Consider the following 12744-nt stretch of genomic DNA (forward strand, 5'->3'; position numbering starts at 1 on the left):
CGTAGACTTATGTTTTCCTCAGTTCTTTTGAGGTCTAAAAAGAGGACTCCACTTTTTCAACACACCTGCCAACAAGTAGCAACTGTTTTTCAGGGGCTTGAGGTCTGATCTTTCGCCAGATGTCCATGGTAAAGACGGTGCCAGCAGAGTTAAAGATGGAGGTTAGGGAGGACATCAGTGCTGCCACCATCACCGCCATCAGCAGGCCTCGCATGCCTGACCGGAAGCGGAAATGAAAAATGGCCCCATTTATTTCGAAATAAAGCAGTAAGGATTTGTTCATTAGTACCCAGTAGGCGGAGCGGAAATGAAAACTCGTACTTATTGATCCAAGAAAGTTTAAAGAAAAGGCAGTAAGGATTTGTAAATTTGCAATCAGCAGATCACGCTTGCATGACCATAAGTAGAAATGAAAAAATAACTTATTCATTCAGAACAGTTTCAAGAAAAGGGCAAGGATGTGTTGTTGACTTTGCTCTATATGTTAAAAATGTATTGAAAGAAAAAAAGGTGAAAGTCACAAAGTTGTTCAGATACTCTTGATGCTCTAAAGTTTTATTTTTACTTGAAGTTTTAACACACCACCGAAAAACAGAGATTTTAGACTCTTAATGCACCAACAAATGATTTAGATTGACATAAGGAAAGCAGAAACACGAAAGGAAATTTAAATAAACAAACATACAAACAAACAAAAAGAAAAAAACAACAACAACGAGAAGCAGACGTTGAAATAACAAGAAAGATAAAGGGGCGTCTAACCAAATCATACCTGTTGGCGCCATTTTGAGGATGAGCAATGGGTAGGCAATATTGGAGCAGCCAGATGGATTGTTACACACCTCCATGCACGTGTCAGGGTCCGCACACGCCACCATTTCTGATAAACAAAAAATGTTCAACAGTCACATATTTGAACCTGGCCTCCACCCTTGTAAGAGTCTAAGAAGGTAGTTTTGCACATTTTCTGTTCATAACGACTGCAAATATACTCCCGTTTTAGATTTGCTCCGTTTTGGTGAAACCCCATTTTCTCCGAGTTTGAAAGCCTTATGAAAAGTGAGTGGAGGGTGTGTGTGTGTGTAGGGGGGGGGGGTGGTCTACTTTATACCAAAAGAACATGCTTGTGTAGGCATCTCCTCTTCTGGCCTAAACAGTCGGGCTAAGGGGGACAGCTGAATCAGATTTTTGCAGAAAACAACAACAAAAATAACAACAAACCTAACCCTAGGAGTGTACATTCCACTGACCAGGATAAAGGACTCGACTGATCATGCCCGGGATGATGATGAGGAAGAGGGGGGTGAACTTGAGGCACCCAGCCATCAGTGTGGCTGCCTGCGCATGCGCCATGTTGCGTGCTGCTAGCGCCCTCTGCACGATCACCTGAACAGAAATGGGAGTAGACGTATAAAAAACCGACAGAAAAACCACGAAAAAGGGACGAAACATGACGATGAAGAGTAAAGATAAGACTGCCTGCAACCGCCTGGTTCTATACTGGATTGTGATATCTGTCAGACATACGCTAATTATGAAAGACATGGTCACAGAGAGACTGAGACAGACGGAGACACAGCCAACAAATCAGCTGGGCAGGCATTCAGGCGGACAAAAAAACAAACGGACAAACTAACAGAGGCGCACACACACAAACACACATACACACACACACACACACAAACACACACACACAAACACACACACACACACACACACACAAACATACACGTGACACACACACACACATACACACACACACCTGATCAGCACACCAGTACCACAAGGACGCCAGTGTAGCCCTGACCATGACCCCTGGCCAGGGAAGGTCAGCGGTCAAAGGGTCACGGAAGATGTGGAAGGCATCGTGTCGTGGCATGCCGCACGTGTTATTGATGCTGTGGTTGGCAAAGGAGGCCGGTACGGCCTCCATGTACTTAGAGTATAGGGCCTCCAGTCCTCCTACCTTGCTATAGGCTGGAAAGTAATTCAATAGAGAACGGACGGGGTTTTTTTTGGTTGCAGATATTTGGGTAGAAATGCCTTCCATGCACAACCTCTACTCCTAACGTCAGGCTCTTGGTGTAGTCCTTGTCCATACTATCCAGTACAAAGCAACCCTCAAGCCACCCCCTCACCACCTCCACCCTCCCCACACACGCCTTCCTCTCATAACGTTTAAGCTCTTAGTCTTTATCCATAGCAGCTAAAACAATGCCATCCTCAGACCTCCCCCCCTTTCCCCTATCCGAACCGCATGCACACAGACTCTAAACAAACACACCTTCCGCTTCAAATTTTTAGGTTTTTGATCTAGTCCTTACCCATAGCGGCCAGAACAATGGCACCGATAAGCATGATGACAGTCTGCAGAGCGTCTGTGAAGACCACGGCTGCCAGGCCACCTGTCACAACCATTGCAGGAACAGTCAGTTTGCATAGTAAAACTTTCTTTCAAGATTCCGCGATTTTCTTTTCTTACCCTCTGTTTTTTTAACCTCCATTAATGTAATGCTTCCTTTTTTAAACGACCCGATTTTCTGTTCTTACCCTCCGTTTTTTAACCTCCATTAATGTAATACTCCCTTTTTTAAACGACCCGATTTTCTGTTCTTACCCTCTGTTTTTTAACCTCCATTAATGTAATACTCCCTTTTTTAAACGACCCGATTTTCTGTTCTTACCCTCTGTTTTTTAACCTCCATTAATGTAATACTCCCTTTTTTAAACGACCCGATTTTCTTTTCTTACCCTCTGTTTTTTTAACCTCCATTAATGTAATGCTTCCTTTTTTAAACGACCCGATTTTCTAAAACATTTTGAGGTCTTAAAAAGTAGTGTGTGGAAGGGAGTAACGTTGATGATGAATAAAATAAAGCTGGTGATGATGATGGTGGTGGTGATGATGATGCTGTTGATGATGATGATGTTGTGATGTTGACGATGACGATGACGATGACGATGATGATGATGATGATGATGTTGATGATTACGACACTGATGATGATGCACCAAGATGATGCTGTTGTTGCTGCTACTGCTGCTGCTGCTGCTGCTGCTGCTGCTGCTGCTACTGCTGCTGCTGCTACTGCTGATGATGATGACGAAGAGAGTACCTACCCACGATGGTGTAGACAGCAGTTAAGATGAGAAGCGGGATCATGGAGAGATAGAGATTCCATCCTGTGGCTTGCTGAATGAACACTCCGCCAGCATACACGTCAACCTGCAATCCAACCGACACTTGTCCACCAGCCTTACAGGAACTCGGGAAGAGCTCTAAAGGCAACGAAGTTCTTGTCCTTGCCTTGCTTTTGGGCACGTGCAAGGCACCTGACGCGAAAGACACGCACGTTGCCAATACATCGTTTTTAACACTTTCTACCCCACCTATGTTGACCAAGTCTTTTTTACCCGAGACCAGCTGTGCTGCAGCAGGTCACTCAGAATTGTAGTAACTTTGTAGTAACTGTGTATCAACACGCTGGAATGCAGGCGTTAGATGGACGTTACAGGAAGCGACTGAAGCTAACAGTCTGAGCGGATATATTCGTACCTGGCCAGATAGAGCCATATGAGTGGGTACGGATATATCCGTACCTGGGAGACAATGAGTTTGGTTTCAGTAAAGTGGCGGTTCACCAGTGCCGACGAACGTTATATTCCAGGGTGTATGTCGCACATCCTAAAAAAGAAATCTAAGAAAGACCCAGATACAAGTGAAGAAACAGATTGATGAAGTCAACTTGTAGACAGAGGAAAGAAGCCGTGTACTACAGCACGTGAAGCACAACGGTATAAGTTTGAAATAACCGATCTTTACGCACCGATACTTTGGTGAGGACGTAGAGGGATAGCGCCACACAACTCAGGTAGATCCTCATCCTGTAACCCCCGAACCTTCGACCCAGGTACTCGGGGATAGTGAACACCTGAAAACACGCGCACATCTCAATCCGTTGTACACAAAATACGACTAGCATACGCTACAGTCAGCCTTCCATTCAAGCACTTTATATTATGAATAACAATGATGAAAATTATTTATCACCCCTTCTCATAAGATAAGGTATAATGGCGATTAGTAAAAGACTGATATGCACATGTATACATGTACACATACAGAACGTGAAAATCAGAGGAAGACAAATGTGTGTACAAGTTTAAACACAAACCAAATTATACAGATACATTTGAAGACCTATCGGCCTGTTATCAAGTCGATGTTTTCACATGGACAGCACTTGACATAATGACAAAAGGCCTTACTAATCGTCACGGTATGAGACAGTCGACAACGACATTAAGCACACTTGATGCTACACTGTATTGAGTGTTAGTGCAATGAGACACAACAATTATCGAGTCAAGCAGTACGAACCACACCCGCGCCACGCCCGCTTCCACCCTCATCCCTATCTTGTCCTCTCAAGGCATACTACAGCAGCTTGAATGGCGGGGTGACAGAAACCGGTCGCACACCTGATCTTTTGGATGATCATGGTCACCTTCTATGCACCAGGTGGCCCCGTACGTGTTAAATACATACGATACCGAGTACAATTCCTTGTCTCGTCTTTTGTCTATGCCCGTCCCTGGCCCGACAAAAAAATCATCAAGAGGTTGTAGAATTATCTTACCTCAGCCGTTAGGTAGATGGGCAAAAAGAACCATCCTAGCAAAATCAGCAACAGCACGGCCTGCAAAAGAGGAACGGATTTTCATACCGCTGACAGAATGCTAACAATGGCCATCTGCTTAACATGTATGTAGATGGTTTGAGATGCTTCAGTTGCTTCAGCTGGTTGTCTGGTAGCACGATAACTGGGATAACGGGAATGTCAGACGACCAAAACACAGCCGAAACCAGCTGAGCCTCAGGAGGTCGAGCGTACCCTGAGACAGACGAGTGGAGGAAAACGAACGCGTGTTTGTACAGCGTTGTAAACTTAATCAAATAAACGCAAGCATTTAGATAGAAATACGGAATCAATTTCACCACCACACGCACACGCAAACAAACCGAACATTCCTATGCATCCCCCTCCCTCCTCTGCGCCCTTCCTCCTCCATCCCTCGTTGTGTTCATGTGCACTCACGCCCCACTCAAATGCCACAACAGCTATCCCAGAAGCCGCTCCACTTCCGGCCAGTCCGACAAAATGCTCACTGCCGATGTTGCTTGCAAACAAGGAGGCTCCGATCTGAAGCAAAAACAATGCGAAACATATCAGGCAACATACAGCAACATACAACGTGGCTTTGAAAATGATCTCAGAAAGTAAAGATCTTAGAAGACGACGAAGAAGAAGAAGACAAAGAAGACACAAGAAGAAGAAGAAGAAGAAGAAGAAGAAGAAGAAGAAGAAGAAGAAGAAGAAGAAGAAGAAGAAGAAGAAGAAGAAGAAGAAGAAGAAGAAGAAGAAGAAGAAGAAGAAGAAGAAGAAGAAGAAGAAGAATACATTAATATCAAATTTACTTTAGGGGCTGATGTAGAGGTTACATGCCGAGTCTCAGTGATTATTAAAAATAATGGTCGAAGTTAGCGGATCATGAAAAATGCGAGCTTTAGCGAGCTTTTTCATGACCGCGAACTGAGACCATTATTTTTTTTATAATCACTGAGACGAGGTGTGTAACCTCTTTATTCCTCCTTTCTTCAGTTATTCAAAGAAAAGAGGAGGTTTTTTGCGAAAGTTTGATCGAATCCTATTCACTCAACCAGTCAACCTGCGCAGGCGATCGATTAATGCGCGGTTGTATAGTTCCGTGCAAATCATTCCATTCTGTTAACACTTCTTGTCAGTTTTCCTATTTTGGACTAAAATCAAGTACACAGATATGCTGTTATTCTGCTGTGGCGGCAAAGGCAGATATTGTGTGTTCTGTATATGTTTTGGTATCGCTTAGGATAATGTTCTTTCGTCAAATGGGACTAGCAGACGAACTTTTGCACCCGTGTTCCAACGTTAAAAACTGTATGAAACTGGGAAAAATAGTGTATGAAACCGCTTTATGTTGTTTAAATTGATGAGATGTGTGCATTTGGTTGCGTGTGATCTGTTTATTAAATGAAATATTGTTGAAAACTGACCGTCGGATTGCAGTCTGTTGTCGAAGAAACTGAGTGAAAAGAAGGGGAACTACTCTTGTCGCTAGACAAAGTATGAGTTACTTGTCTTGTGAAATTGCTTGTGATGAACGTTTGAGCACGGCAGATCTAGATTCAGAAAACAACCGAACTCATGGATTTTATATGGAGATTCATGTGTTCAGGCCTGTAGTTGTTAATTTAAATGCGGTATGTTTGTATTGTTTGCTCCAGAGATGTATACTTCGTACATTAGAGCGTTCGGAACTTTTTAGTCGCAAAAAGTAGTACCGAAACAGAACAACTTCTCAACCCATTGCACTATCGAGGATTCAGGCTGTTGCTGGGTCGTTATTTGTTTGGTTGCTGGGTCATTATCGAAAAATAACTAGCTCTACAAGTTTACAGAGGTAAAGATCGAAGCAGAGGGGGGAATAAAGACTTTTATTTCTTATCAAAATGTTAAATTCAGTTCCAGAATTGTTTTAGTCGTAGAGGACGAGGTGGTGGAGATTTAAACTTTTTTCAGGGCTAACGTTATGAGGGCGATGCCTATCTCCTCTCCCTCGAGGCCTTCGGTTTCCCATGTCCTAATTAGGATCAGGTACCCATATCCACCTGGGTGGACTGGAGAGCCTAGCAAACATCGGATGCGTGTACACTGGAACCCCTCTATTTTGACCACCGTTTAAGACTCCATCCTTTGGGAGACTTTTTTTCTCTCAGATGTCCTGTTATTAACATTTGTAAACTTACCCCCATTTTAAAACTTCGATTATTCTAGGACCTGATCACAGTTTCAGATTTGTGGAGGTCCCAAAAGAGGTTGGACCGAGTGGGTGTCGAACCCGGTCCGCCTGCGTGAGAGGTTGGACCGAGTGGGTGTCGAACCCGGTCCGCCTGCGTGAGAGGTTGGACCGAGTGGGTGTCGAACCCGGTCCGCCTGCGTGAGAGGTTGGACCGAGTGGGTGTCGAACCCGGTCCGCCTGCGTGAGAGGTTCGACGGAGAGGGTGTCGAACCCGGTCCGCCTGCGTGAGAGGTTGGACCGAGTGGGTGTCGAACCCGGTCCGCCTGCATGAGAGGTTGGACCGAGTGGGTGTCGAACCCGGTCCGCCTGCGTGAGAGGTTGGACCGAGTGGGTGTCGAACCCGGTCCGCCTGCGTGAGAGGTTCGACCGAGTGGGTGTCGAACCCGGTCCGCCTGCGTGAGAGGTTGGACCGAGTGGGTGTCGAACCCGGTCCGCCTGCGTGAGAGGTTGGACCGAGTGGGTGTCGAACCCGGTCCGCCTGCGTGAGAGGTTCGACCGAGTGGGTGTCGAACCCGGTCCGCCTGCGTAAGAGGTTCGACCGAGTGGGTCGAACCCGGTCCGCCTGCGTGAGAGGTTCGACCGAGTGGGTGTCAAACCCGGTCCGCCTGCGTGAGAGGTTCGACCGAGTGGGTGTCGAACCCGGTCCGCCTGCGTGAGAGGTTCGACCGAGTGGGTCGAACCCGGTCGAACCCTGCGTGAGAGACACGCACTCTAACCACTATGCCACAACGACATACATTAATGGGGACAGCCAAAGTGTTCTTACCCTACACGTCAACTTACGGGGATCCAGTGCATGTTGCGTCCTGCCAGGAAGTAACCTTTCACGCTTTCCCTGTTCTTCCGGCACATGGACTGAAAAAGATAGCAACATTTTGTACGTGTTCATGTATTACACCGCATTACATTTAGATTAAAAGATAAGGAGGAGAGGGAGGTGTGGTTGTACCCCATGGCTTTGCCGTTAGTGCGGAAAACTGAAATCGGAAGAGCCTGACAGAAAGAAAAGGAAACACGTTTAACAATGTTTTATCATGTGGATTATAATTGGTATGAATGTGTGCACTCGCCGATTTTCTCCTCGGCATTGACACACATACAAACACGTACACACACATTCTCTCTCTCTCTCTCTCTCTCTCTCTCTCTCTCTCTCTCTCTCTCTCTCTCTCTCTCTCTCTCTCTCTCTCTCTCTCTCTCTTTCTCTCTCACACACACACACACAGAGACACACACACACACACACACACACACACACACACGGACGCACGCACACACACACACAAACATACAGACAGACACTGAGACACAAAAGGAGACGTACAGACAGAGAGACAGATAGACAGCCAGACAGCCAGACAGACAGACAGACAGACAGACAGACAGACAGACAGACAGACAAACAAACAGACAGACAGACAGACAGATGCACACAGACGCACAGACAGAGAGACAGACACATTTACGCGCGCACACACACACACACCCACACACACACACACACACACACACACACAAACATACACACACAGACACACACATATGCACACACACCACACACACACACACACACACACACACAAAGACACACACACACACATACGCACACATAAACACACAAACACACACACTAATTATAATTAAAGAGATTAATCATAGCTTTACAGATTACTGACAAAATTAAAAGCCACACTCACCATAAGCCCAACAGCAATAACAAACGCAAAATAGATACCAATAACCACATAATCTATCCAACTGTTCAGACCTCTCTCCATGATGAGATTCGTAATGTCCTCGGTTAATGCACAAAAGACACCTTTAACGAAAGTGTCATACACGATTCAACTGTATTTACATGCAGAGGAACAGAGGTCTAAAGAAAAAGCAAAGTACTGAAACATTAGTGATATGGATCAAAGTAAAACATTATCGCTGTTTCTTCTCGATTTTGCATATGTGTGTGATACCTAACTCTCAAATGTGTGAATGAGAAACCACAGGGACATGTGGATGAATATCTAAATAGACCTACTTGGGGATGGTTTTGGACTGGGACAACAGCAACAACAACTGCTCAGAAGCATCCACAATCGACACGTAATTGAGGATTTCTATCATTGTTTTACTCCGTCCCTCCTTTGACTAGTTCGTCAAAATCCGCCCTTGTTCGTTTTTGTCTATCGGAGAACAAACAAATCAGTCTGCTGACAAGGGAAACAACTGCAGTAGTATTTCTCTGTGCATTTTCAGCAAAATGATTTCCTCCTCTGGGGACCATTTTCTCGGTTTTGGTAAAATGTTCGTTTGCATGTTGATGATTTAAAAAAAGAAGATTTAATTAACTATATTCGTCCGGCAGTCAAGGGGTATTGTTGAATATGTTACAAGCTCCTGTGGTGTAGTTGTAGGTCCTAAGCAGGTCAGAGTCAAGGGAGTATCTCACAGCGGTAGTCATGTTTTACTTATTCTTTCCCACACTCAAGGCGGTGAAAGGTGGGAGCTATCTTGTTCTAATCAACTCAAGAGGTACCGTATTAGTCCACATTAGCGCTCCTGCTCAGCATAATCTAAAGGCTGAGCCTTTCAGTGAAAAAGATTCAGTTGACCATCGTGGGTCTATTAGGACTTTTGGATGGGTTGAGACCATCCTAAATGATCCTTCGACTTGAACACTTACCAAAAAGCAACAACCTTGGCACTTTCTGTGCAGAGTAGGAATATTTTTTCATGGATTATTTCAATGTTCATATGATTAATTGAAGTGGGGCGGGGATGTAGCTCAGTCGGTAGCGCGCTGGATTTGTATCCAGTTGGTCGCTGTCAGCGTGAGTTCGTCCCCACGTTCGGCGAGAGATTTATTTCTCAGAGTCAACTTTGTGTGCAGACTCTCCTCGGTGTCCAAACACCCCCGTGTGTACACGCAAGCACAAGACCAAGTGCGCACGAAAAAGATCCTGTAATCCATGTCAGAGTTTGGTGGGTTATAGAAACACAAAAATACCCAGCATGCTTCCTCCGAAAGCGGTGTATGGCTGCCTAAATGGCGGGGTAAAAACGGTCATACACGTAAAATTCCACTCGTGCAAACCACGAGTGCACGTGGGAGTTTCAGCCCACGAACGCAGAAGAAGAAGAAGAAGATTAATTGAAGTAATTTTGATTAAAACCCGACACTAGAAGAACCGGTGTGAAAGGATGAAGTGTCCGTCTGTTTGTCAAAGGAAAAGATGTCCCCCAGGAATCAGAGTCCAACCCCTAAATATAGGCTAGGACTTTCTGTCCTGGGAAAATTTGTCCGCTGAAAATCTAGAAAAATTTGTCCGGGTGGACCCTTTTTCCCAGCGGACAACTTTTCCTTTTACACCGGCACGGGAAGGCGACGACATGTTGATTTTGGGTATGAGTCCTTCTTTTTCTTCAGCGTTCCACACTGTTCTGGTTACGAGTGAGCTCGTTTGCCCATTTGGGTTCCCCAAAGCATAGTCAGCTTCACTCCGATTAAAAATTTTCGTTGAGTAGGCATGCTGGGTATTTTCGTGTTTCCATAGCCCACTGAACTCCGACATAGATTACAGGATCTTTTCCGTGCGCACTTTGGTCTTGTGCTTGCGTGTACACACGAAGGGGGTTAAGTCTGCACATAAGTTGACCTGGGAGATCGGACAAATCTCCACTCTTAACCCACCAGGCGGCAGCGACCGGGATTCGAACTCACGACCTCCCGATTAGGAGGCCGACGTCTTACCATCACGCCCGTGAGTCCATTTGGAGAGATAGTCTTATCTTACGAGACAGTTAACCGAACCTTTCACGGTAAGGACTGCGCCTTTGAGCTACTGTCTAGTATCTGAACACTACAATCATTCGTTTTAATTACAATTAAGTGTAATGTTGCAGTTAGCTCATGGGAGTCTCCTTCAGATTACAAAGAACAGCATATGATACAGGGAGATAACTCGTCTTATCGGCATGTCGTGTCAGACGTGAGATGACTTAATTAGGCCGATGGTGGGTGGATAGATAGACACTGAAGAAGAAAGCAAACTCGTGGGCTAGGAGTATCTTTTCCCCTCTGGATATTGTATGCATTTTTGAGAGGGAACTGTTATATAGAAAAGTTGTTTAAAATACATTTAGAAATAGTATTGTTAATGATATAGGTATATTTAAAGTAGAAACATTAATATAAAAAGCAGGAAAGAAAACAAAAAAAGATCAATGAAGAAGGATGCTCCCCGCCAAAAAAAAAGAAAAAAAAGAAAAAAAAGAAAAAAGAAAGAGGCAAAAAAGAAAGGGTTGAAGCAGCCTGCATGCAACTGAGATTAAAAAAAAAATAATGATAAATAAAAATAAATTGAGCATCCTTTCACTTGAACCGCCTGGCTTTTCTTTGTCCGACGCGAATTTTTTCGCTAACAATAATTGTTAAGATTGACATCACGAAATTAATTCAGCTAAAAATGATTATCTACAAAGAACAGTCAGGCTGCAGAGTATTGGAAGGTATTCTAGTCGTAGCGTGGTCTTCTCAAATTGAAAAGCCTGAACTGATCGGAAATAATTCATAAGATGGCGAGAGAGGAGGTATCTTTAAAATTACCGGCACGGTTGGTCTAGTGGTAAGGCGTCCGCCCCGTGATCGGGAGGTCGTGGGTTCGAACCCCGGCCGGGTCATACCTAAGGCTTTAAAATTGGCAATAATCTAGTGGCTGCTCCGCCTGGCGTCTGGCATTATGGGGTTTGTGCTAGGACTGGTTGGTCCGGTGTCAGAATAATGTGACTGGGTGAGACATGAAGCCTGTGCTGCGACTTCTGTCTTGTGTGTGGCGCACGTTATATGTCAAAGCAGCACCGCCCTGATATGGCCCTTCGTGGTCGGCTGGGCGTTAAGCAAGCAAACAAACAAACAAACAAACAAACAAACAAATCTTTAAAATGAAAGGTCTTTACTCCAGTCTAATGTCTGATAAGACACGTGTGGGTATCATAGCAATGCATTCCCTTCACTCACGTTGGGTGGATGAGACATTCGGGTTGCTTGAACTATGACACTGAGCGTGTTTACTTAGCCACTTGACCACACGGTGACCATTCAGGGACCACATCACCAGACGCTCGTTGCCATGCCTCTGTAGGCAATCATAACGAAGCTTCAGCAATGTAAGCTCAAAGCCTTCTGTCCAGTGCCGTTATTTCAGGTCAAACGTTACCGTCCCATCGCTGAGAAATTCAGGCCGCTTCCTCCTAGTGGAAAGCTAGCAGCAACAAAAGTTGTGCTGCCCAGGTGTGTGTGTGTGTGTGTGTATGTGTGTGTGTGTGTGTGTGTGTTGTGTGTTTGTGTGTGTGTGTTGTGTGTGTGTGTGTTTGTGTGTGTGTGTTGTGTGTGTGTGTTTGTATGTGTGTGTGTGTGTGTTGTGTGTGTGTGTGTGTGTTGTGTGTGTGTGTGTGTGTTGTGTGTGTGTGTGTGTGTGTGTTGTGTGTGTGTTTATGTGTGTGTGTGTGTGTTGTGTGTGTGTGTGTGTGTGTGTTGTGTGTGTGTTTATGTGTGTGTGTGTGTGTTGTGTGTGTGTGTGTGTTGTGTGTGTGTGTTGAGTGTGTGTGTGTGTGTGTGTGTGTGTGTGTTGTGTGTGTGTTTATGTGTGTGTGTGTGTGTGTGTGTGTTGTGTGTGTGTGTGTTGTGTGTGTGTTTATGTGTGTGTGTGTGTGTGTGTGTGTGTGTGTGGTGTGTGTGTGTTGTGTGTGTGTTTATGTGTGTGTGTGTGTGTGTTGTGTGTGTGTGTGTGTGTGTTGTGTGTGTGTGTGTGTGTGTTGTGTGTGTGTGTGTGTGTGTGTGTATGTGTG

At 45.0% G+C, this 12744-nt stretch overlaps 1 protein-coding gene across 1 annotated transcript in view; it reads right to left on the reverse strand.

Annotated features, from left to right (window-relative positions):
- The window catches only part of LOC138969337 (sodium/mannose cotransporter SLC5A10-like), a 13248-nt gene extending 4473 nt beyond the window's left edge, over nucleotides 1–8775 (reverse strand). Inside the window, exons 1-11 of the mRNA XM_070342107.1 lie at nucleotides 8598–8775; nucleotides 7684–7755; nucleotides 5100–5204; nucleotides 4641–4700; nucleotides 3828–3932; nucleotides 3121–3226; nucleotides 2325–2405; nucleotides 1763–1977; nucleotides 1251–1386; nucleotides 773–880; nucleotides 66–216 (exon numbers count right to left, since the gene is read on the reverse strand). Of these exons, the coding sequence (XP_070198208.1) occupies nucleotides 66–216; nucleotides 773–880; nucleotides 1251–1386; nucleotides 1763–1977; nucleotides 2325–2405; nucleotides 3121–3226; nucleotides 3828–3932; nucleotides 4641–4700; nucleotides 5100–5204; nucleotides 7684–7755; nucleotides 8598–8678 (1220 nt within the window). The 5' untranslated portion in view covers nucleotides 8679–8775. The remainder of the gene's footprint in view (nucleotides 1–65; nucleotides 217–772; nucleotides 881–1250; nucleotides 1387–1762; nucleotides 1978–2324; nucleotides 2406–3120; nucleotides 3227–3827; nucleotides 3933–4640; nucleotides 4701–5099; nucleotides 5205–7683; nucleotides 7756–8597) is intronic.
- Between the last annotated feature and the right edge of the window lie 3969 nt (nucleotides 8776–12744).

The sequence above is a fragment of the Littorina saxatilis genome, linkage group LG6, assembly GCF_037325665.1.
Source record: "Littorina saxatilis isolate snail1 linkage group LG6, US_GU_Lsax_2.0, whole genome shotgun sequence".
Classification (NCBI taxonomy): domain Eukaryota; kingdom Metazoa; phylum Mollusca; class Gastropoda; order Littorinimorpha; family Littorinidae; genus Littorina; species Littorina saxatilis.